This window comes from Populus alba, chromosome 15 (assembly GCF_005239225.2).
Source record: "Populus alba chromosome 15, ASM523922v2, whole genome shotgun sequence".
Taxonomy (NCBI): Eukaryota; Viridiplantae; Streptophyta; class Magnoliopsida; order Malpighiales; family Salicaceae; genus Populus; species Populus alba.
Window position 1 is genome coordinate 14,501,033 of NC_133298.1, and position 25,712 is coordinate 14,526,744.

The following is a 25,712-nucleotide window of genomic DNA, read 5'->3' on the forward strand; positions in this document are numbered from 1 at the left end:
ACAAGCCATAGAGAGGATGACCAGCAAAAAAACTAAAAGGCTAAAGTCGCACATTTATCATATGGAAACAAACACCTAGCCAGCAGCGAACACCGAATAGCAGAAATTAATCTGCATGCTAGCAGCAGGATTCACCAGGGTCATGGCTGGTGCTGGCATAAAGTTGCAGCTGAATTATAACTGCTTGGACCATGTTATAGCCAAGCACAACCAAGGATAAACTCCACTAGAAAATGAGAATTTATAGCATATCGTCAATGCAGACAGCAGCCTTCAACGCTCGGAGGATCCAAAAAGCCAACAAACGTCATAAGAACTTCAGAACAGGCACCGGGTGAATCACAAGCACACAGCACCTTGAAGATAACGACCAAGGCATCAAGAATAAAAACACACCATGATTAGCTTCCACTGAGCAGAGCACAGACAGAAATAAACCCCCAGAAAAGCAAGACCAGCAACAGGAAACACCTTCCACCAAGAGAAGAAAAACCTCTGGACCACGCCAATGCTCTCTACAATAGGAAACGCCTCCACCGCACCAGAACTGCTTCACCATACAACAAAAGACCTCAACTATAAACACAAAAGCACAACACACAAAAAATTGAAAAGATCCAAACAATCACTCACTTCCCAAGTTTTCAAAGCTTCATCCTCGACAAGTCTCACAAGGATGTCACTCTCCTCGCACCAATCTTCATCAATCTCGCTACAAATCCTTTCATTTGAAGTTTATTTGAAGCTACAATCCTAGAATCACCCAAATAATTCGACGTCCATATCTTCATAACTTGCATTTCAATTCAACTTAATAACTTGTAGCATTCGTGATAATCGAATTATTGAAGTTCCATTGCTCCTCTGAATTACATCTTACAAGTGCATTTCGATTTTTAGCTTTTGCATGTAATTTTTAAGCAACTCTTAACACGAAAAGGTGTAGGCGTGCTGCATCATAAAACTAGAACTTTTCTGCCAGAATGTGGTGTTTGTATACTTCCTATACATTGTGGCTTCCAAATTATTATCTCTCAACAAAATTTCAAGATATTTTCAAAATAGTTAGATAATTTTTATTCATGTGAGAAATTATTAAAAAATTGTTAAAACATAGTTAATAGGTGTATTTGATACCGAATTAAAAGTGGGGTCTATTTACTTTTTGGTTTATAGAAATTTAATCTTCAATCTAAAGTCTTTGGCTTTAAACATTAATATGTTATAAACAAATTATAAATGAATGAAAAATTAATATTAAAAAACTATTAGTTAACATGTTTTTAGTGAAATTCAAATTTTTCTAAAAAAACCTCTAACCCATCTACAAAAGAAAAGAAATTTTTTTAGTATTTATAAAGTGAATAGTTGAAGCGTTAAAATTTAATCTAAAAGACACCAATTTTTTAGAAAAGGAAAGGTCCTGGGCAAAGTTAGCTTTAGAATTAAACTTATGCATGCATGCTCGGCTCGACCTAACCCGACTCGACTCATATTTAGTCTTCAAGCTTGGATATGGGTTGGAGTTTATTTTAAAATAATATTTTGGCAATAAAAGATTATTTTTTTCGCAAAACTGAAGTTTGGACTTCAGCTAGCTTGGTTCTTAACGAATTACTTCTTCCAACCCATTATTTTTCCGGTTCAATCCAAGAATGCTAACATTCTCTACAAGAAGCTTTTTTTGTTGTTGTTAAGAATCTGAAAAGTTTTTTTAGCTAAAAAAATTTAAATTTATGACTACTATGTTAAGATTTAATTTTTGATTTATGATGACCAATCAAATATAGATAATGATATGAATTAATTTTGATTATTATCAGAATTAATTATTCAATTTTTTAGATTTTACACTCTTCATCACCTTATTTTTGATGTTTTTTTTTCTCCTTTATACTTTGATTTTTTTCATCTCAAATTTAAAGCTTATGTTCACCTTCTTAAAATATAATTGAGCCATTTCGCTTTAGTTCAAATACCTTATTTAAAAATGATTTTAAACTAAGGTGTTGTTGAAATTTTAGGAAATATATTGCAAACATTCTTGGTACACAAAGTAAAGAGCAACAAAACTTTAAAGATAAAAGATTTACTCTTAGCAATAACAAATATTTCATTATTTTAAAGTGTTTCAACAAGTAAATACTTTTATTTTTTATAATTTAAACATGGAAAATTTAATTATTAATATGCATGCTTGGATTTTATATTAATAATATCAATTATAAATAATTGTAAATTTGAATATATTCTTAGCATGTATGCTAGAATTTTATTATTATATTTGTGTTGAAAACATGTTTTATCATGAATTTTTATTTTGCATGCTTGTAGATTTAAACTCGTATGATTTTTATGTTTTTCTTGAAATATTTTTGAAGTTAGCATGCATGTCTTTTATTAAACTAAACAATCTTTACGTGATTGCTCGAATTTTTCAAATACAAAATATTGGAGGAAAGAAACATGGGTGGTCAGAAGCCAGTATGAATAGGTAATATACCTCAATAATAAAATACAGATGAATGCAGTTGCGGGTGCTTATGCAAGAAAAACCATATCCACCTAGTTTCATTTTGGAAAGATTCACGAGGATAAAGCAAATTGGGGAAGATAACTAAGAGTAAAATGGAAAAAAATAGGTCCCTAGGCTTAGCCACTGCTCATGCCCTCTGGCTGCAAGGAGCTGCGTCCAGTTTCTCGGTTCTAAACATCAATATTTAGGGAGAGGACAGACCAAAACAAGCAACAGTTAATAACAGAGAGTCCAGAAGGACATAACTAGAGAATTCTATGAAGTTACAGCTCCATCAGGTCCTTTTATTCTCTTTTAAAATTGATTTTTTGATATTTGAGTTTATTAAATAAGCTTATTGAACATATGTAATAGCACTGGATCCCAAATGCTATTTTAAAAACTGATCCTCTCCACCACTTCAAAGACAATTATTATTAAAAAAAAAGGCGGGGCATTCCGAGAATCGAACTCGGGACCTCTCGCACCCAAAGCGAGAATCATACCACTAGACCAAATGCCCATTTGCTTCAATCTTCTAAATAAATATTAAATAACCTTGTAATTGTAAAATTATAAAGTACCATGGAAATGGGCGCTATCCTTTTTACTACCACGAAAGCAATCGAGGGTGCGCTATCTCAATAATAAAGCTCTATGCAGTATGATTTTTTGCCCATCTGCGAGATTTAGCCCAGCTCAATAATCCAGTGCTGCATCAACATATTGCATTCTAACACCCCAAACTCAGGAACTTGCCAATGAACAAGTGTCCAATTAATAAGATGGAATTTGAAGATAGAATTTAACTTGAGAACTTCAGAAGAAGGAAAATCAACAAAAAAAATAAAAACACCCAAGTTCTAGCTATGGGAATAGATTATTACTAGACATGGCCCCAAGCTATGCCGAGGGTCCAGAATTCTTTCCTCGTAAAAATCAATGTTTAGACGCCGTGGTCGCATTTTAATGAAAGAAGAAGAATCAATGATTCGAGTTATAGACCAATATTGTTTAATAAATTGATTTTATTTTAATTAGATAATACAATAATAATCATTAAATAAGTAAAAAAAATTAAAATTGATCATGATAACTTGGAAAAACAATCCTTAAAAGATGAAATTATATAAAAAGAAATGAAAAGATTTGAATCAACCCGAGAAAAAAATATAACCTAGATAATAAAAATCGAGTCATGATGAAATCAAAAAAGAAAATAAAACAAAAGAAGATATTGATCACCATTAACTTTTCAAACTCGTGATTTGAATTATTAGACTGGAAGTACCATGCATGGAAAAACCACGAAACTTAATCTCTAACAAATCAAACATTGAAGAAAAAAATTTGGGAAAAATCAATAACACAAAATAATAAAAAAATAATTAAAAGAATGAGAATAAAAATTAAAATAAAAAATAATTAGAAAGCCTCTATAAATTTTCAATTAAAAGGTGAAATTTGAAAGAAAAAAACTTGAGTAAAATGACAAAAAAATCAAACGAATAAACATCAAATTGAAAAAAAATAATATATCATAAATTTAGATTCAGGGATAAAATTGAAAACCAATAAAAATACACAAAAAGATTAACAAAAGAATAAGGATCAAAGTGAAAAAACAACTCATGAAAAACTAGAATTAAATGATAAAATTATAAAACAAATATATCAAAACTCTACAAAAGGTCTGAGGACAAAAAATAAAAAATAAAACTAATAAAAATTAAATTTAAAAAATAAAATAAAATTAAGTGGATGCTCTGAAAATTTGAAGGCAAAGTTCGAAAACCTAGGAGGAAAAAAAAAGTTATTGACACTAAACCGAACATCTATTTGCAATATGCATCTGTCAATTATAAAGAAGATTTCCACACAAATTGGACGCCACCTCAAAATCCATAGTTTGGCCATTAAGTGATGCCACAAAAAAATAGTGACCAACAATCACGCGTTGATGTGAGCAATATACATATTAATAATTTTTAAAATTATTTTATTATAATGTAAAAGACAAACTTACTTTTTAGCCCACTAAATACTAACAAAATAAAAAAAACCCCGAGACAAAAAAATTAAATCTTGGTCAAAAGCTAAAGTTTCTTTGACTTTAAAGGCAAGTAATTAATTTAATTATGCTAGAAAAAATAAAAATCTAAGTTAAGATTTTTTACTCGAAAGGTGTTTCTATCATTTTACTATTTATTAAAAAATGAAAAGTCCCTCCTACCCCCACCAGTCAGCCGAGCAAAATCATGAATCCACAGTAGCTACAGTAAATACAATGTTCCTATCCCTTTCGCTTTTAGATTATTTTGTTATGAACATGACACAACGGACATGTTGATTACTCTTTAAATATGGTTTACTACTATATTTTTTTTTTCTCGATTTTATCTAAATGCAATAATGCATTAAAAAATCTCCAACATAATTCAAGAACCGTGCTGATATAACTAGAAATCACGACTTGGATGGTTTCTTTACTATCTAAATAGACCAATCAAGACAGGATGGAGAATCAGATGCATAGGTCTATCCCTTCATCTCCCTTCTGTTTATTTCCATTTTTTTCTACCCCATTTCCTACATAATAAAGTTGGACTCGTGACAACCTCTCCATGGGTTAACTTATGAGGAGATTTGTCTTTTTTGTTTCTTCAGTTACAGAATGATAACATCCTGATTGAAAAGAACTTGAGAAGATTTCAACTGGCTGGTTCGTATCTGCACACACAGTCATATATGTTTCCTTTGATCAATTTTTCTGCAAGCCTCTGATTCTTCACCATTGCAAGCTGCATAATAAGGCACGTACGTGCACACATTAGATGGCGTTGAAAGAAATACTCGGAAGTCAAGATAGAGACGACAGGACTTCAAAAGAAGCCAGATGCTGGCGTCTTGAATGCCATTTTCCCAAAATCTTGAATGTCAGAAGTAAAACTAGTGAGTATCAAGAAGGGCATTTTTAAAGCTCAAAGTCTCGTTGGATGAGCCCGTTTAGCATCAAAAACTACCACAAGGTCAGTCATGAAGCACTGGGAAATGGTTAAAGAAAACCACCATTTTATGTCTCCACAGAGTATTTTATTACCTTCAAAGCTTCACATTTAAACCGAGCATTGAAATTGGTGTGAAGAGCTCTGCCCATGCCTTCCAATATAATCTGCAGAGCACAAACTCCAACATGTGATTACAGTTGCCCTCATATGTGCTCAATTTTATGCTTGAAACGGTTTTTTTAGAAAGTGAGGAAAACACGAAGGCAAGGGAAACAGATATACTTGACATGGGGACGTTTACATGGTTAAGCACTGACAAGGGTTTAGATAATAGCAACCAGAGTCATACCAAATCAGCATCCTTTGCAGCAGCAGCGAGCTCAGAGCTGACCTGCCTCAAATCTATGCATGGACTCCCACACCCATTCTCAACAACCATCAAGGGGACCGAGGATGAATTCTCTTTAGAACCATCTGAAGTGTTTATCATTGCATCAACAAGTAGGCCACCTGCTTCAGCAGCTCTGCGAAGAATGTCACAATGCTGCAGAATAAGAGGAGAGTCAGTTTCCTCACTTTTGTTTAAATGCATAATTTCATGGCATTGTTAAAGTAAATGCTACCAACAGCATTGGGTTCCGCATCTCCAACACTGATACTAGTTCATTAAACCTTCATGCAATGAAGACTATGAGTTACATCTTTTCTCCTTCCTGAATTTACCTCCCAAAATTCTGTAATCAATTTCTTTAACCATGGTCATAATTGTGCAGTTCTTCAGTTGACTAAAATAAAGCAGGAGCACTAACACGAATAGAACATTTCTAATTTTCATGGTGAGTTTTACAAATACATCAATAAAATGCGCAGAAAGAGAGTAAACAAATGACTGGACATTTATCAGTTTGATAAAGAAAACAGATATGCAACCACATATTTCATGCGAACACGAAGAAGAACAAAAACAACCAGAAAAACTAAGACATTCCGACAAACGCATTAAAAAAGAGTGAGATGAGAAGTTTCCAAATCATCAAGAATGTTTACAAACCTTTGCGGCCTCAGCTACAATGTCAGGAAGCTCCATAGCAGTTACATCATTTAGTGCAGGAAGGGAGTTCGCAACCAAAACAACCTGAATAAAAAAAATGATGGGTTGTGCACAAATCATTTACAAGCCTTTTTTCACTAGCATCATAGAGAAGCAAACTTACCTCAGTTCCACGTTGGAGGAGCTCCCGTGCTAGGGGAAGCATCCCTAAAACAACATCAGCACCTGAGTTGTCCACAAAAAGTAAAGCTCGCTTATGGGGGCGAGGCTTCTTATCTCCAGACCCCAACATTCTTTCTTTGAATACATCGAAGTCATCCACCTGGATAACAATACAAGCAAATAATTTCTTCAACACAGAATGCAAATCATGTATTCCCTGGACAAAAAATACATATTTATTTCCATTTACCCGCCAAGGTCTTTGCATTTTATTGCGACTCATTCTATAGATTTCTATAATTGTTCCTTTATGATAGAGTTCCACACAAGCACGAGATCCCCAGTCAAATATGTTTGCAGCTAGAACACCTTCAATTAATGTAAGCAATCTTGTCTCCTGCAAGATAGAGAGGAATTTAGGTGATCAACACGACAGCCCAAAATTTCTGTCCTTCATAGAGAACATCATTTCACACTGTTAAAACTCTTAATTCCAATTAGGAAAAGAAAAAAAGGGGATGCCTCTGTCATGCTATCAAGCTCTGCCAACAGGCCAGGTAACACAGCAAGTGATGCCTCATTTTCCCTGTTTGCATTAAAAAACCAAGAATTAATAAAGGAACCAGAAGAAAAAAAGTTTGCATGCACACACTATAACCGTGATGCTACATCCTCTTTATCCTCATACTTAAAGTTTTTCAGATGTTAATTGCATAAAATATATCATTAACAAGTTGGATAATACAGCATGTGATCTGGCAGAGTACATTTGGAAGCAATAGGAATATAATTTTTTTTTCAATTACAGAAAATCACTGTTGAGCTTGTATTTCGATAACACAATAGGCACCTTAACATTTCCCACTCAGGCATGGATATGCCTCGTGTTGTATGGACTCTGAGCAAATTAATATGTGTAAAACATAAACAATGTTGCAAAAGAATTGAGAGAAACTAAGTTCACATAATTTCCCCAGGTGGTTTGAGAAAGAATGTGGTTACCTTTGTTTTATGCTTCTGTAGACGTCAACGAATTGGAATTCTCTCAAGCACTCTTCCCTTAGCTCCAAAAGATTGGCCAATCCTAACTTCCCATATGCTGCAGGCTCCTCCATTAACCTATATAGTGGGTTGGAATTGGTAAACGAAGAAAAATGAATAACATAAAAATAATTTCAAGAAAGATATCCGATTTGAACAACAAAACAAAACAATAAAAAAAAATGAAGCTGCAAATTTCTTATTGTGCCAATGATTTGAAACAAGGCAATTTTGCGTCCCAAAAGAATCAAACAAGAGTGTGCTGAAAATTGAGGGCATGGGGTGTTCAATAGTAAATCATCGATATCAACAAAACAGTAGAAAATGCAAGGATGGGACTGGCACTGCAGTCCCGTATTACAAAGCATTATATTACAAGTCAACCAACATACTTGAAGTTCCAACTTTAGAACCTAGAAACTATGCAATATATGTATAAAAAATAACATATTAGAAGGTTTACCATCATTCTAGTTACCTTGCCAAGTGAGCAGAAAATGCACGAGCAAAAGCATCACCTCTTCTTTTAGCATCATCTGTTCCACCTTCACTAGCCACTGCCTGCAATTTTTCATATTAAGCTCTTTATAAAATAATAATGACATTAGGGACAATCAAACTTCTTATTTTTCTAAATAATTAAAAAAGAAATTAAAGGGCATTGTCTGTCAAGATGGTAACAGTCTTGGGCTTGTAACCACTTGGATTTGAGGCTTGAAAGCAGTCACTATATGTGAAAATGTTGTGGGATAGGACTATCCCCGTTGTTCCACCCCCATGACCTCATGTGGGACCATAATTTGTTACTGACCTTTCAATCAACAAGAAACTAAATTATTTCCTCCTTGACACAAGAGATCTTCAATTTCAAGAACCACGCCAATTACATTAAATGGGGCTACATATTCATAATGTTGTGGATAATACCAGAGCACAAAAGTTTCATAGGCTGATGCATGTCTGACTCTGCACACACTGGTATATGTGTACACAAGCATGGGTGTGTGCATGAGTGAGCAAGTGAGAGAGATTAATGACAAATAGATGTTTACCTTATCAACAAGATCTGACAAATGCTCGGACAGCACAGTGAACCAATACCTACATTGTCATACAAAATCAGCCAAGAAACCTTCCTATAATGCATACGTGAAAGTGGGAGGTAAACTGTACAGTAACTAGTTCTAATCGGGGATTATCAAAATATGTAGCATATTCCCAGAGTTCACTCACTCTAATTCATTGTGATCTGAGAGGTCGATAGTGTTAGGCTCATACCTGTTGGAATCAAATAAGTTTGCTTCACAAAGTTAGATGGAGGGCTAACTGATGAATCACATATTCATTGCATTAGCAGTAAAAAAGGAAACAATTTTTCTTTTTTCTTTTTGCAAATTCAAGCTATACTCTTATTAAAAAATTTGAATTCTTTAAGAATAAAGAATAAACAGCCAACTTCTCAGTACAATATTTTTGCTCCCCAATATGTTGGCAACTACATGTTAATGGGGGATAAGTCAATACCACAATGGAATAAGATATTATTCTAGGGTACTAATTTAATAATTGAATCCAACCACTCAGAACCGAGAAAGCATTATGTTAAGAGGGATTATCTAATCAAGTATTTAGCAAAAACAATGTACAATTTTGCATACATTTTTGGGTCTGCCAATTGTGGAAACACCTCCAGTGTGGGTACAAGATGCAGAACACCAACGTTTAATGCACTGGCATCAGAACGTAGAGTACCACCTTTGGATGAAGGAACTTCAAACCCACCAAGCCCTGTGGTTCCGGGTGGAGCCATTGGTACAGGTGCAGTAATCTCAGTTCCCTTCTGCACAAACTTTTCCATCCACGAAATCTGCATTTGAATCAACAATAAACCATGTATAAGGTCCAATTCAAACAGGCGCATGTGTACATATGTGTATGTTCTTGCAAGAAAAAAGGGTATCTAGTGCTTAAATCAAAAGGCTTGAGCAAACTTCTTCTATCTTTTGAACCACTATCAAAAGTTTTTCTTGCTAGAAGACATTAAAATGATAAACAAGTTTTCCAGTCAGGAAGTTCACACAGACTACACTCACTGATAAGAAGCAGCTAGTTGTCACTCAGATCTAGGAGGAAGAAAGCTCATGGAGCCTTATCCACAACCTCAAAAACAGATATATGTATCTCCATGAATTGCCTATATTAAGATGGTCTATGTACAGGAGTACTTTGCATCCTAAAAAGCTGGAAAAAAATAAATATAAATTAGCTTTCCAAGAAGGTAATTAGGTGAGACATTGTTTCCAGTCACCAATTATTCAATCACATTGCTGAGCTTGAAAGGTTATTAAGAAGCATCTAAAGATTCCAACCTTTTACCTCACGGCTATCAAGTTAGTCCACTACATATCCTTTTTCTTTACTTTTCCTCTTCCTTTTTCATTTCACTGAATACATGCCTATATAGTTGCTTCAAGAATCTATTCCTATTTGATAACTCTTCTGTGTCTAGTATAATGGGAAAAAAAGTTTTCCAAGGAATCAACATAATGGAGTTACTTTTGGCAACTAATCTGTGTGCCATCCCTAGATAAACAAAGATTTCACAGATAGTGTGGTTCTCCTGAATTATCAAATGTAATTAAGGTAATATAGGACAAACTGTGAAATGTTTATACATAGAGATCAGCTTTCAAGAAATTAGGTCAGGGCAACGAGCTACCATTATGTTTAATGCAAGATTACCCTGCATTTTGAACATACAAAAAATCATGAACCAGCCCAAATAATTCAAGGCAGTTTCCAGTCTAGGTCATATGTTTCAAAACTGAACTGCACTTGCCTTCTCATTCAAATTCCCGAGTGGTGGCCCATGAATCTTTCCTCCAGTATATGGTGCACCCATAGGGAACCTTTCAACTAACTGATGGACCATCAAGTCATCAAGACCATGCTTTTCATAGCTCATAAATGCACCTAAAACTCCCAGAAACCCTTCATGCCGCAAAAACATTGCTTGTGCCTCTCCCTTTGACCTAGATAATGAATATGAAAAAAACAAAAAAACAAATAAAGAGAGCCAAATCATGGAAACAAAAAATAGCAAGGAAGCAGTAGCATTCTTGTAAACAACATCACTATCTATTATCAACCTTACTTTGATCAGACAAAAGTTTAAACCTTGGAAAAAAAACTCACCAGAAATGAACAGCAAAGGAAATTGTATCCATTGTATATGCATGACCCCTAATAAAAAACCCTCCAAAGAAGATTCGTTTTAGCCCAAATCGAAGTGCATTCAGGTATGAAATCTGCATACAAGAAAGACAGCCACCGCATTCATGTCAATTAGTCAGTAAGTTACCTAACATGATAATACCAGACAATCATCTCAAAAAATCAAAATTGCTTACCAACAAACATGACATGATCCGTGATATCTAAAAACATGTCCCTAGAGTTCATGACTAGCAAGGTATTACTAGAAAAGGCATCACACAATCTGTAGTTATTGAATTTCCACTTGAGAATTGAAAAATATTCACTAAACATGCAATTAAATTGTCTGATCAAAGTTGTGCATGAAGAGGGCCACTCAAAGGTAAAAGGCTCCAATTCCAGGTTTAAGGACGATAATTATACTAGAAGCAAAAGTATTGGTTGAAAGAGAATTCAGACTTTATACAATTACCATACATGCCAAAACTTGTCCACAACCACATTCTACAATTAAAGGGAAAGTAATATATTTTTTCCCCAAGAGGTTGTAGGTTTTTATTCACCAAATTGAGTCATGTCCTTCACTTGAAACCTTTTTTTTAAAAAAAAAAACTTCCTATGTGTCAATTGTCAGGCACTTCAAACCTGTAACTGTTCTCAAAACTTAAAACAAGTTGTAGTATTACTATTAATACCGTTAAGTAAAAAAACAATAATGATATAGAAGACAAGTTAAATACAAAACTAATGTCAAATGATAAAATAAATAACTATCTATAGCACACATGGGTTTATCATCATTCCAAGGCATTCTTTCTATGGAAAAATTTGCATAACAGAATCGTTTACGCAACTCACCTGCCCAATGTTATATGAAATCATTCGCAAGAGGGACAGGGAAATATCTTCAGGTCTGTAGTCTGTAAGTTCCTTCTTTTCAGATATAGTCTTGCCAAAACTAGAAGCGATGGTTGATGCTGAGAGACCAATCTATAAGGATATGATTATACATGATCACCATAACATATTGATTTTTTTTTAAAAAAAAACACCAACATAATTCCCAAATATGGATCTTGATGACAATTCACAGTGTGTGCCTTGTAGTTTCACAACGTGTTACTTACTACTATACTGAAAGAAATGAACAAACCAAGAGTATACCTTACTATAATCCATACCACCATAAATATCACCAACCAGCATATCAATTGTTCTATTATCACCCCTTTGACTCAGCTCTAGCAACTCATCGAAACTGAAAAAGAAATGAATAAAGTAAACCTTATTTCTGAAATAGTGAATGTATAGAAAGATTAGATATCATAATGACCTCTTGCACTTGGTTAACAGCCTTCCCAAGCCCCAGTAAGTACCACCGCCAACATTTGTGCCACTGACTCGTTCAAACTTCCCATCCCCATCAACCTACAAAAATCAAGGGCATGTTTATTCTTTATGAGTTTTTACCATACTTAAAGTGAAAATAACAAACTAAGAAAAAAGACTAATTTACCTTGATCATACTAACACCAGATCCAATGTTAACAAGAAGATAAGGGAACAGATCATTCTGGTCAATCTGCACAAACTCTTTCTGGCCCTCCATGTGTGTGAAAGCTTCATGGCGAATAGCCTACTCAAAAGTTGGTTCAAAGAGCTATGGGGTTAACACATATTTGAAAATAGCAAGTCTTAATAAATTGTGGATCAAACAAAAGCATGTCAAAAATGCTTACAAAGCTAGCATGTGAAAAAAATACTGTGATAGAGATGACCAATTTGATGATGAAGTTGGCCAACAAACCAATAGCAGTTCCATCATTCCAATTGTAACAAGAACAGAAGTTTCATCATATTCAAATAAAGATAGGAACAATCTACTACGCTATAATAGTTAAGAGCAAGACTTTAACTCAATGCTGATGGCATTTTTCCAATAAGAAATACTCTCTTCTTCTCACCATAAAAGAAAAGGCAAAACAGAAGTTCAAATATTTCAAAAATCAGCAAGTTTAAAAAGTTGCACAAACACAAATTACTTATCAGAAATCATCCTTTTTCAAAAAAATGAGCAAATTAAAGTAATAAACAAGAATTAGAAAAAATGAGGTAATAGGAATTCAAGATGCCACCTTAAGCAAAAAGTTTGCTCCTGCCACAAGACAATCCATCTCATCTTCTTTGTCAAGACTAACCCCAAGCCTTTCCTTGAAGAGGTCTGCAAACTTGTATGCCCCGCCGCCAGTGGCCTTCTCAGAAAATCAACAGGTATATCTGTTAGAGCCAAACAAGTATGAATAGAAATTGACTAGTATAAATTAGATGATTTTTGAGTCTTTATTATAAAGTTTTCTCCTTCATATTGTATACTGATGACCGGCTGTACTATTAAAATCATGAATTAAGAAGCAAGGAACTCATAATTTGCACATGATTAAAGAATAACTAGAGAGGGTGGATTTAACACATGGTTTTTCTACCTCGCTTCAAATTTGAAGCTTGAAAAGGTACTCACAAATTTGTAGAGCCGTGGCATAAGAATATGGGTTTAATACAAAGCCTAATTGCATAACCAGAGGAGCAAGTAGCATTGTCGTGTTTAGCAGTAACAAATTCTCCAACATATTTTGATTCCAATGCAAGGAAATTGCTAAAACTAGGTTAAACCATATCATAACAAAAGATGAAAAACTTCTTCTGAAATTCCTTTCCCTCAGTTACTAACATCTTCTTTACAGATTACACATGTATTACCTCCTAATTTCAATAAAGGTGGTATTTGAACCACAAGTAATGCAAAAGTAACCCCTGCAGAATTTACTGAGAAAACACAAAGTTCACCTTAATTACAGCATTGCCATTGGATGAGGTCTCAGAATGCCAACTATGTGAATCCATGCCTATTCGCAAGAAAATCACAAGGGTTATCAAGAAAAAATAGGGAACAAAAGGAAAAGAAACGGGTAATGAAAATGAAGTCGGTAACTTGGAAGCAGTCAAACAAGTGAAACATCAAAGTGATATGGTCTGCTTCCAATGACAAAAGAAATTAGTTGAAGAAAGATCAATAAGTCAGAGAAAGCATACCACCACAGTGAAGCTGCTTGGAAGAAATAAAATCTAAGCATTCATTGATCTTGCTTGTCTCAAATTTGACAAAATGAAGTCTTCCTCCAAGAATGGGGTAGCTTCTCCTATTACCATTGGAAATTCCAAATCTCTCCTTCACTGTCTTCTTCCTCTTATCAGTAGTTGGTCGGTCTTGGTGTCTTGAAAAATACACCAACTTGATTAGAGAACCTGCAGATAAACACCATTAACTAATGTTGCATGCATAGCACAGGTGATCTATCAACATTCAGCTCAACATCAAAATGAAAATTTAGAACACTTAATGAAGAATTTCCCTACTGAAGGAAAACAGAACACGGTAAAAGCTGTTGTGAGTTTTTTTAGTTTCTGATGAAAATCAATCAATCATAATAAAATGGAAAAGCAGCAAGGAAGCGGCTTGAAAGAATGTACAAAAAAAAGCTAACACAAGAGATTAAATTACATCCAAGCAAGAAGTTCATCTTGTCTACTTAGGCTCTGCTTGGCAACAGAATTAGCCACTGCATTCTCCTCTATGTTTACATGGCTAAAGCTTATAGAAGTTTACTACTAGAGATAGAAAGCATTGTGTAGTCTCCACAGCCAGCCCTCTGCTTTTACCCTCACCCATTGAGTTGCATTCATGGAATCGGATTCGAAAACCCAAAGAACCTGATTTGCAAGAGAGAGAGTAGTACTAATCTCCATAGCCCTCTTGACTGCCAGCACTTCAACCTCATTGGACTACTTAATGCCAGTGGGCATAGAAAAAAATGCAAAGGAACCTCCCCTCATGATCTCTGAGGACACCTCCAATGCCTGAAATTACTGGCTTCCCAAAAGCAGAACCATCAACATTCCATCTGAAAGTGCCCAAGCTCGGGTTTTTCAAAATCATTGTAGGCCATGTACTTATAGGATTTGACCACTTCTGAACTTTTAATTGAGTCATTCCCGGTGCAAACAAAGGTCTCATCAATGGATTTCACCCAATAAGCAATCCTATGAAAAGTTAAGCATAGGATATTGTCCCAGATTGGAGTGATGTTGTTGAACACCAAGTTATTTCTAGCTCGCCATATAAACCATAAAACTGCATAAATTGCCAGGTACCATACTTTCCTTTGCACATGACCATGAGCAAACAAATCCGACAGCTGAAAAAAGCCATTCAGGGTGCTAGGAATTGACCAAGAGTAATTGCACCAATTCATAACTTTAGACCACACCAGCCATACATCTCTGCTGCAAAAGAAGATGGGCTACTTCACATGCGGAATTGCAAAAGGACACATGCTAGCAGCTTGGCCTACAATTCTAATTTGCTGCAAAAAATCATTTGTCTGCACTTTCCCCATGGCAGCAAGCCAAACAAAGGCTTCTACTTTTGGTGGTGCAATAGATTTCCAGACAAAGGATTGTATTGGAGAATTCTCTCCAAGAGTTACACGGTCTATCAAGGAGCTGCAAGATCTAACAGTGTAATCACCTTTGACATCATGAATCCAAATACATTTTTCTCTTAGATTGTAACATAAATGAACAGCAGATCTGTCTAGGAACAAATTACCCTCCAGTTGTTTCTCCCAAACCCAAAGATCCCTCCCCATTTAAACTTCCATTCTGAAAGAGAACCCTTCCACTCACCCAACTCAGCTATCCTACAGCCTGTCCTCAGCTAAACTGTATAAATCAGGATATGACGCACTCAGATGAAGTGATCCAACCCAAATATCGTGCCAGAAGCTGATATTGACATCGTTACCAACACAGAACCATAGACCAATCTTCAAAGTAGCTGAACTCTCACCAGAACCTGAATAAGTTGAAAATATATCTTTCCTATAAACTGACAATCACCCAGTGGAGAAAGGCTAACCATGTCAGTTTTACGCAGTTGTGAATTAAAGATAGAATAGCTGTAACTATTACTCTAAATATACATTGAAAAAGATATGAACTGAATTAATAAGTATTCTGGAATCTCTCACAACATGGCAGAATGCTGGACATTACTCACAGATTTCACATACATGTAAATAACTTTCAAAACAAATTCTTTAGATGAAATCACAGAAAAAAGAAAGAAAGTCCCAGTAAGTGTAATGAACATAACATACTAAAAGGCAATACAATGTATACTAAGTTGAATTTAGAAATTTCATTTCTAATTCCTGCAAACAAACCATCAAAATGTAGGTGTGGAAGCAATTTCTTCCTCAGTGCAGTTGATGAAATGAATAAAGTGAAGTGTTTGAGAAAACATTGTCTAAAAGGAATAACAGGGGGAAAAAAGGAAGAAAATTAACACGATAAAACACGCATGCAAGTGGGAACATGAAGCAAACCAAAATACAGATTTTTATTTCAGCCCCGTTCTCCCAAAGAGCCAAACACAGAAAACCAAATCACACTTAATGAACGAGACACTAATTCACAACAACTAAAGCAAAAACACAACTCCCATACAAGAATAAGAAAAAAAAAACATAATTAAGCCACCAAAACGAGAGGGAAAAAAAAACACAGAGAGAAGTGCACAAGTGAATAATGAATAGCTTCTACCTCCAATATCAAGAGCCAAATGTGATATATCATCAGATTGATTAGGCAACAGAATTGTAGGATCTCTCTCCTCAAAAGTCCCTTCAATTGCAGCCTTGCTAAGGTCAAGCTGTGGTCTGGAACCTGACCTGTGAATAGAATTGCTAGTGGGAGGACCCATGTCTCTCTCAACTTGACCACAGCTCCCCTCCTCTCTCACCTTGTCAATAACAGACCTGTTGTTGATCAAAGACTCCCCTTTTATTACTGCACCGCCAGTTTCAAGAACTGGGTGGTCCTCTCTCGACTTGTCAATCTCAGGCTTACCAATCTCAAGCTCCTCCTTTATTGTGATACCGTCAATTCCAAGAATTGGGTCCTCTTTTAAACCCGCCATTAATCCAGCTGAAAAATTACAAAAGAAATTTATCACCGGCTGCTTAACCTACACATATCCAATAATTGTTTTGGTCAGACTTTCCACTTTTTGGTCACTTGTCCTATACTTTTTAAAAAAGATTATTATATAGAAAATCTGGATCAAAATGGACTAAAATATGGATAATTGCAATGCCCATGTGATTGAAAAGTCTTTAGAGCCAATCAATAAATGGGGCAATTCACTTTATGAACCTAAGAGTTGAAAGAAAAGAGTCAGAATGATTTGGCCCACATTGAATTGAATAAACAAGAACCTAAGCTAAGCTAAGCTAAGATATTGGTGGTGAGAATTTAATGCATCTTGATCCGCTAGTCCAACCAACAAAGAAACTGCTCAACAACTGAAGTTCAACCACCAAAAGAAAAATGCAAGTCAAAAGAAACTCGAGAATTCAAAGCAAACCCAGAGAGTTTTTTTTTTTTTTCATAAAAAAGGCCATCTTTTAAAAATGCAGACCTTAAAGTTTGTGTGACTTGATTGTATGGATTTCAAGTACGAGGATTTGGGGGGCACGACAGAAAGGATCGTCAGACAGTTGCAGAGTTTATAGTTTCTTCCGGTTTTGTTTTCAGATAAGCTTAGGATATAGATGCATTGTGTGTGCGCGATGGATTCGATGCCCCTCAGAAGATTCAATATTTTTCTAAAATCTTATTTATTTATTAAAATGGCATCTTATACCAGTATTATTTATATTTAATTTAAATAAAAAATAAAGTAGATGAAAATATCCATAAACTAGATATAAATTAGTAGTAACTTAATAACATTATAATATATCTGTAATATTAACGTGTAAATTCACACCATCCTTAATTAAGGAAAATAAAACCATTATTAAAAAAATTATTAAAACCAAAAAAATAGGTTTGTCTTGTTTTTCCATTATTTCCTTATTTATTAACCACATAAAATCCTAAATAACATAACATAAGCTTTTTAAATCACTCCTACGTGGTACAATATATATATATATATATATATATATATATATATATATATAGAAACCTATACAGTACATTATTAGTAATAAAAACTCTAAAAATCCTTTAAAATGTTTTTTAAAAAATCAAGAATTTTAAAGTTTGAAAATAATAAAACTACATCAAAGTTCATCAGATCAGTAAATTGAATTCTTATTTTTTTAATAGGGTATTTTTTTTTTTCTATTGTTAACTTATGTTACTTTTTACTCCTTTGAACAACATGATTCACAAAATTTGAACTTTTTTTTTTTTGACAAATATTTTATAATTAAGAAAAATGTTTATTAAAACAAAGCTTAATAAATTTTTTACTCATGCAATATTATTAGTTTCATTCACATCATAAATAATTAATAATAACTCTTTAAAATAAAGGTTAATAGAAAGATTCATTATTATTGTCATAATTTGATTTTTGAGCTCATTTCTAAAAAAAATCAAAATAAAGCAAAAACTTCTAAAAATATACTTTCAATGCATTTTTTACTATTTTGTACATTCATGTGACCATTTTATAATCTTTTACTATTTTTATCTTATAGATAGATGATTTTAAAAAAAGTCAAAATGCAAAAAAAATTAGATTAAAAAAGATGGTGAGTGAAATGCGAAACAAAAAAAAGAGGGATCAAAGTTAAATTAGGTTACTAGCTCTCCAAGAAATTAAGGTAAAATAACAAGAGATTTTGACTATTAATAGAAAATAAAAAAGGGGTGCAAAAGAGAAGAAAACTGTCAGCCACCATAAAAAAAAATTTAAAGGGAGTGAAAAAAAAAAGGAAAAAAAAAGTGCTAAAAAGAGATAAAGAGACCACATTATTCATTTTCTTCCTCCTTACCTCTCCTTCAAGGAAAATACCCAAGCCACTGTTGATAAAGAGAAAGTGTGTGCTTAATTTTAAAAAAAAAAAAAAAAAAAAAGAGAAATTATTCATTTACTTCCTCCTCATCTCTCTCACAAAAATAATAATACCTTAACCTCTTTATCTCCCCCCTCTCTAAAATTGAACCTCCATATCTCCACACCAGCACCACCACAACATCGATAACATAGCACTAACAAAAATACCAAAATAGTAATGTTGTCAACCAACAAATAACCTTTCTCAACCAAAACTTTCCTCCTCAATTTCTCCCTCCCCGACCTTCATTTATGATGAGACCATCACCATTCTTTTTCATCCATGAATTCCTTACAAAACCCCTCCATCAATTGAAGTCAAGAACCCCTAGATCATCATAGATTAAGGAAAGAGAAAGAACTACAATTGAAAATTATCTCTCCCTAAACATAAATTTTTTACGGGTCCACCATTGTTTCTCTCACTGATAAGTATTACATAATTATATGATCCATTTAAGCCAATGACCTTTATATGAGTATATTCAAGAGAGAAAAAAGACTGAAACTTCATCAACTCTGATCTCCATCCACAGGATGCAGTGGTCAACACTGCTAGCATTGATCAACTAAGCACAAAGTGACATATCTTATCGGCCAGTCCACAATTCAATTAGAATCTAGTGGCATGTGAAAAAACATGACAACCATGACAACCCTTTTTAACGTGTGACTGTAATGTGTCACCATTGTTGCCATTGTTTCGGCCATCTCAACCTGAATTCATCCACCCAGGAAAGTTCATTTGGATTCATATTTGTGTTTTGATGATGTCGACCGAACCTCTCAAATTTGCATCTTGCTTTCTTGTTCATGTTTTCATCCATTGTCATCTTTATCATCACAATGTTGTCATCATCTTCTTCATGTATGATTATTTAAGTATTTAATAGCATGAATATATGTTAGTGTTGTCTCTCGGTTCAAATAGCATAGAAACGATATCCCTTTTTATACATGCATGTCATTTCTCTATGTTTACACTAGGTTTTGTATTTTGATTATAATGCTCATCACATGAAAGGTTCGATCCATAAAGAATCCTTTTATTAGCAAAGGCAAACATTCTAAATTTTTTCAAAAATTTTCAATTTTAAAATTAAAACTCCTTTTTAGAAAATGAAGATGCATAAGTTTTTTATCAGATATATTCATCAATTATTCATGATATAAATGAAACCTTAAAAGTAACTTCTAAGCACTGGTTGGGGTAATAAGATTGTCCATTCAAATATGATGTAATTTTTTTCTTTCAAATAATAATAATAACAAATGTTTTGGTCCTAAAAGATTATTCACCAATAATTCTTGTTCATAAATGAGTCTTTTTAGACTGGCATGCTTAAGCATTAATTGAGGGCTATTATTCTAAGAACATGAAACAATAAATGTGATTATTAATTCAACAACATGCTTCAAGGTAAATGAATCCTCAAAGGTTGTTGTCTTGAAAGTGTAGGCATTTTGGTCCAATAAGAGACATTAGTTTTAGGTATCTCTAGATTTTATCTCTAAGTAGATAAACTGTCGGTGGTTGCTTTCTAGACACTTACGACTAGGGTATATAAAATCATTCAACAAAATTCATCTGATTTTTCATTCAATATAAACGAACCATTATAGAATGTTATCTTAAAATCCCTGGTTGCATAATAAAATGATTAGCATAATCCCTCTTAAGTGTAAGGCCAGGTCAAGTTGACCTCATATATGTATGTCTTGTTATTCATTGACGTTGCTTGAAAGATCATCACTAGTTATAAGCCTCAATCAAGAATAACCTATCATTTTATTATCAACATGATGGTCACATTAATTTATTGAGTGTTTCTAAAATATATGAACCATCACAGATCATTATTGTAATAACAATTAAAAATGGTTAAACGATGTGAGCCCTAAATATAATAGACTTTGGTTTAACTAATCACCCTTTATAACCTGGGTTTAATCTCATGCATTAGACCCATATTTAAATTTAGGTATCAATGCATTAATTTAGACAAATCTTGAGCATATAGGCATATTAGAAATATAAGACAAGTAGCAAAACAACTTATCTTAAGTAAGATATTTTAGGTAAATAAAGCATAGTTGTTGTTTCCTTAATCTTCAATCAAGTAGCCAACGTAGATCAAAAACCTTGGGAGAATGATGATCCATTGTAGACTAAAACTATTGGGTGGATGGTGAGCTTATTTATCTATATTTGTTTTTCAATGTAACATTTCTCTTTTATACAATGTTTTTTTTTTTTGTCGGCTTCTCAATAAGATTTCACTTATTTTGTGTATAAAATTACAATTCGTTAGGTAATTTCTATTTCTCTTTAATTTTTTCTAACTATTTTGCTTTCTCTTCTAGACCTATTATATATTGTGTGCTTTGCTTGAGTTTTTATGCTTTATTAGGATCTTTTTCTTAGTTTTTGTCTCTCATTTGAAGTGTTGGGTTTAGAAAGTTTCTTACACTTTAATCTTTTTTCGATCTTTATGAGATTATCCATCATCAAGTCATAAGTGTGCAACATATTTTAAGTGAGGTCAGACCATATGTTGTAGCATTATGGATGAATGAAAGTAGGTTGTTAGTTAATGTTGTTTATTTTCTTTGTTGCATGTAAGGTTTTCGATGAAGGTTATGAGAGGTGTTTGGTTTTTTTTTTTTCTCTAAGATTACAAGAATTTATGTTTTTTTTATTTATGAGAATTTATTTTTTTATTGGGTTGAAGTTTCTTTTTGAAAATAACATGTTTTTAAAATCATTTTGAAGGAATGATATTTCAATATTAGAATTAAAAAGAATGAATGTTAGATTTAATTCTGATTTTTATTTAATTTGAATTGGTAGAGGATGGAAATGGTAGTTTTGTTTTATATTTTTTAAATATTGATTAATGCCATGAGTGAAGGATTAAGGCTAAAACAATTCTTAGCATTTGTTTAGAAAATAGAGAATCATCATAAATGTAATGATGGGTAATGAATTTATACTAAAATTTATTGAATTTTAGCAAAACAATTGGAAGCGTAATTGTTTTTATTAACATTTAGTATTATTTCAGATTAATTAATTTATTTAATATATATATATATATATATATATATATATATATTATACTCTCTTTTATATGTTTAGATTTGGTTAATTTACTTTTTGAATAGCCATTTGCTACATGAGTAGGTACACTGTAAGTGACATTACATCTGACCTAATAGTAATTGGAGATTTGGCACAACTTGACTAATGCGAATCAGTGAGCAACACCAAATTATTCATTACATGTGCTAGTTGGGTTTATTACAAGGTCAAAATCTAAAAAGGTTAAAGAGGTATTCAATAAGTTAATTCAAGATATTTGAGTTTTATTTTCTAAAAAACTTGTAGATTCAACTTATTTTCTTACTTTCACGCGAATTGAGTTTATTTTTTATAATAAGAAATTTTATATTACTGAGCATATTTTTTTTTATCTAATGGTTAGATCAGGATGAAATTTCACTAGAAGTTTTCAAAGATCTTGTTTTATAGTGGTTTAAAATTTCAGGGAAATCGAACATCAATAAGGCATTGAGATAAGATCTAGAAGCTACCATATGAGATTTGTATTAGTTTTCTAGTTGAATTAGAATTCTTTTTCTTCTCTTATTTAGAACTCTTTAGTTATTTTCCCAACATTATTTAAGGCATTTTACCTAGTATAAATATGTTATTTAGCTTGTATTCAGTTTTTTTAATGAATAAAATATGGATTGATTATTTAGAAATAAAACTTGTTTGTGAGAGTTTGCTCTTACTCTAAATTTTTTATGGAACTACTCTGACTTATCAAAAAAATTAACCAAGCTTTCATCGAGGCTTCTATACTTCTTGCTTTCATCTTGATTATAAGCATTTGATGGGGGTTGGTTACTTATAATCTTGGTGTCTCAGAACATATTATTGTTGTGTCAAGCTCAATAACAAGCGTAGATTTAGCTTTCTTGGGAAGGGTCGATTTGACTTTGAGTTTCTGGATCTTTATATCCACAATGTTCACATCAATTAGTATCAGAGTAAGGCTTTAAAATCAGGTTACATCCCATTATTTTTTAGTTTCCGTGTTATTTCATTATTGTTATAATTCCAATTAGACTTGTAACATCGTATAAAAAAGTTTCTTAAGATTTTTTTTTTAAAACTAGGTAGATTATCTAGGATTTGATTGTTTACAACTAAAAAAGGAATCAAGATCATAAAATCAGATTAATATGTCTTCTCAAAGCGAGTCAACATCCAAGCAAGGTGATGGTTCAAGGTTAAATCTTTTTGAGGAGATAAAGAATGATACGAATCAACAAGGAACACTAAGGGATCCATTATATGTGCCAATTAGGCCTATTACAAGGTTAAAGAGGCAATCAATTAGTTAATATAAAACATTTGGGCCTTATTTCATACAAGACTTGCAAATTCAACTTATTTTTCTATTTACACGCTGATTGAGCTTATTTTTTTAATATGTAGTTTTGTATTAATAATTATAATTTTTTTATTTGACTGTTAAATCGGGCTAAAACTTCACCTGAAGTTTATAGAGGTCTTGTTTTATATTGGATTAGAATTTTAGGGCAATCGTACATTAGAACGACCTTGTGATAAGGTTTAGAAGCTCTTGCTTTTGGTTTTTCATGTAACTACTCTAGCTTATCAAATAATTAACCAAGCTTCGTGGTGTCTTCTATACTTATTGTTTATGTCTCGATTATAAGTTTTATGTGAGGTTGATTACTTATACTTGGTGTCTCAATATAGATTATCATTGGGTCAAGCTTAATCATAAGCTTGAATTTAGCTTTTTGGAGAAGGGTTGATTTGACTGTAGATTTTTAGATCTTTATATCTATAAGGTTTGTATCATTGACAAAGATGTGCATTACTAAAAAACTAAGAAAATAAAGGCTTTTATAGGTCATTACACATTCTCATTTTCATGCTATAACTGACACTTATATTCCTACATAACATGTTAATTTTAATATTCAATCTTTAATATGGACTTAGTTTATTCTCCAGTTTTATTAGAATCATTGTCCAAATTAAAAAAAAAAAAGTAAAAGAATAAAGCTTTCTTAAACCTTTTTTCCAGTTCTTTCCTTGCCTCGTAGTATTACTTTTGAAATTATTACTTCTAAAATTATTGTCAGAACTGGAAAAAAAGTTTAACAAAAATTATTCCTACTCTTCTTTCTTGTTGTCATTATTTATTAAAAACAACCATATCCTTTAAATTTTGTTGATGCCATTATTGTATGACTGTTTCCTTATGCATGATACCTTGATTTAATAACCAGGTAAATGCCTTATGTGATGGATGATTTTTTTGTAGATAAACTAAAATAAAAATATCTAACTTTGGTTGAAGTTATTCTATATTTTCAATGTAACACGCTTTTGCAATCAATTTTAATCTTGAGGGAATATGTTACTAGTGTAGGTTTCAACAATGATGACTTGAAGTTGAGTTTGGAATCAATTGTTAACTCTTTACATAATAATATTTCTCAACTATAACTCATCATGGAAACATACATCATTTGACTTGAATGTTTGTGTTTTAAAATACATTTTCAAAATGCTAACACCTTTATCCTGGAATAACACACCTAATTATCAAACCATGTCTCCACAGTTTTAAGCAAATCCTTCAAGATTAGTTTTTTTTTTTTTTTTTTGTAGTTCTTTGCCAATAAGAACACTTGTCATTCCTACCACTCTAACATCATTTTTTTATTGGCCCTGTACGGCTCTTTTACTTCTATTTCTTATGGCTCATGTTGTTACATCCCTTTCAACACACTACCATAATAGGATAACAACCATAATTAAGACTTTGAATGTTTAATGGTCTAGCTTTTTGGATGGTTTATACAACTTAATAATAGCCTTTTCCGTACGTTTGCACAACCTAGCTTTAATGTTGCCAATGGTTTTCATTGGTTTTTTTTGCTTGCTTAGTTTCTTAGATTAGTTTAATTAGTTCTTTATTGATTGTTTATATCAATAATAAAATAATATGCAACATCGCTCAAGTCATTTACATAATATTTTTTATTTTTTAGGGAAAAAAATGTTTAGTTCCCCTGTGTTTTTTTTTATAAACAGTTTTAATAATCAAAATAGTTTTTACAAACAACAAAAAATTATTTTTAATTTTTTTTTATGTAGCATATAATGTTATCAACGTTACTACCACATCCTATTTATAACCACCACCACACCAATACTATTAACCCCGTTCATTATCATCGTTATAGTAACCACTATAATTATCATGATTCCCACAACTATTACTTTCATTTGACTAATTTACCACCATCATTAACTAGTAAAAAAATAAAATAGCTAGGTGTTTTATTGTTTCTTCTCCTATTCATTCACTGTTTTTTTAATCCTTTGATATTTATTTTTTCCATAATCATAGTTTTTTTTTTTTTTCAAATTACTGAAAATAAAAGGATTATAATTGAGATTGATTGAGATTGAGAGAAAATGCAGCTCTTTTCTTTTACAAAAAAGAAATTAGGTGTAGAAACCAAGAAAATAAGATAAAAAAAAAGAATAAAATAAAAAAGATGAGAATGGGTCTTTGAAAGCATGATGAATTTATATAGCCACCACACATCATTTTTAAAAGAAGCTTTCGTTGAGCCGATTCTAATGACATCAAGGAAAGCTATCATCAAAGCTCGAGAAAAGCCGCATACGCT

The 25,712-nt window shown here is 32.7% G+C and overlaps 1 protein-coding gene and 1 non-coding gene across 3 annotated transcripts; both read right to left on the minus strand.

Moving 5' to 3' along the window:
* Nucleotides 1-2,966: 2,966 nt before the first annotated feature.
* TRNAP-UGG (transfer RNA proline (anticodon UGG)) lies at nucleotides 2,967-3,038 on the minus strand. Its single transcript has one exon. It is a non-coding gene; the product is annotated as a tRNA-Pro (tRNA).
* Nucleotides 3,039-4,949: 1,911 nt separating this feature from the next.
* On the minus strand, nucleotides 4,950-17,703 carry LOC118057495 (pantothenate kinase 2). 2 transcript variants are annotated; one of them, XM_035070090.2, is made up of 23 exons: nucleotides 17,532-17,703; nucleotides 16,655-17,038; nucleotides 14,084-14,296; nucleotides 13,838-13,896; nucleotides 13,129-13,245; nucleotides 12,510-12,629; nucleotides 12,327-12,421; nucleotides 12,158-12,251; nucleotides 11,852-11,983; nucleotides 10,973-11,085; nucleotides 10,617-10,809; nucleotides 9,436-9,644; nucleotides 9,011-9,055; nucleotides 8,830-8,878; nucleotides 8,256-8,338; nucleotides 7,739-7,855; nucleotides 7,259-7,322; nucleotides 6,987-7,133; nucleotides 6,738-6,896; nucleotides 6,575-6,658; nucleotides 5,873-6,067; nucleotides 5,616-5,687; nucleotides 4,950-5,316 (listed from the first exon to the last, which is right to left on the minus strand). In XM_035070090.2, exons 2-23 carry the CDS (start codon nucleotides 17,028-17,030, stop codon nucleotides 5,227-5,229), a joined length of 2,826 nt encoding a protein of 941 aa, XP_034925981.1. In that variant the 5' UTR covers nucleotides 17,031-17,038; nucleotides 17,532-17,703; the 3' UTR covers nucleotides 4,950-5,226. The 2 variants fall into 2 exon arrangements, with proteins under 2 accessions (XP_034925981.1, XP_034925979.1); XM_035070088.2 differs by having other exon boundaries at nucleotides 16,655-17,078.
* Between the last annotated feature and the right edge of the window lie 8,009 nt (nucleotides 17,704-25,712).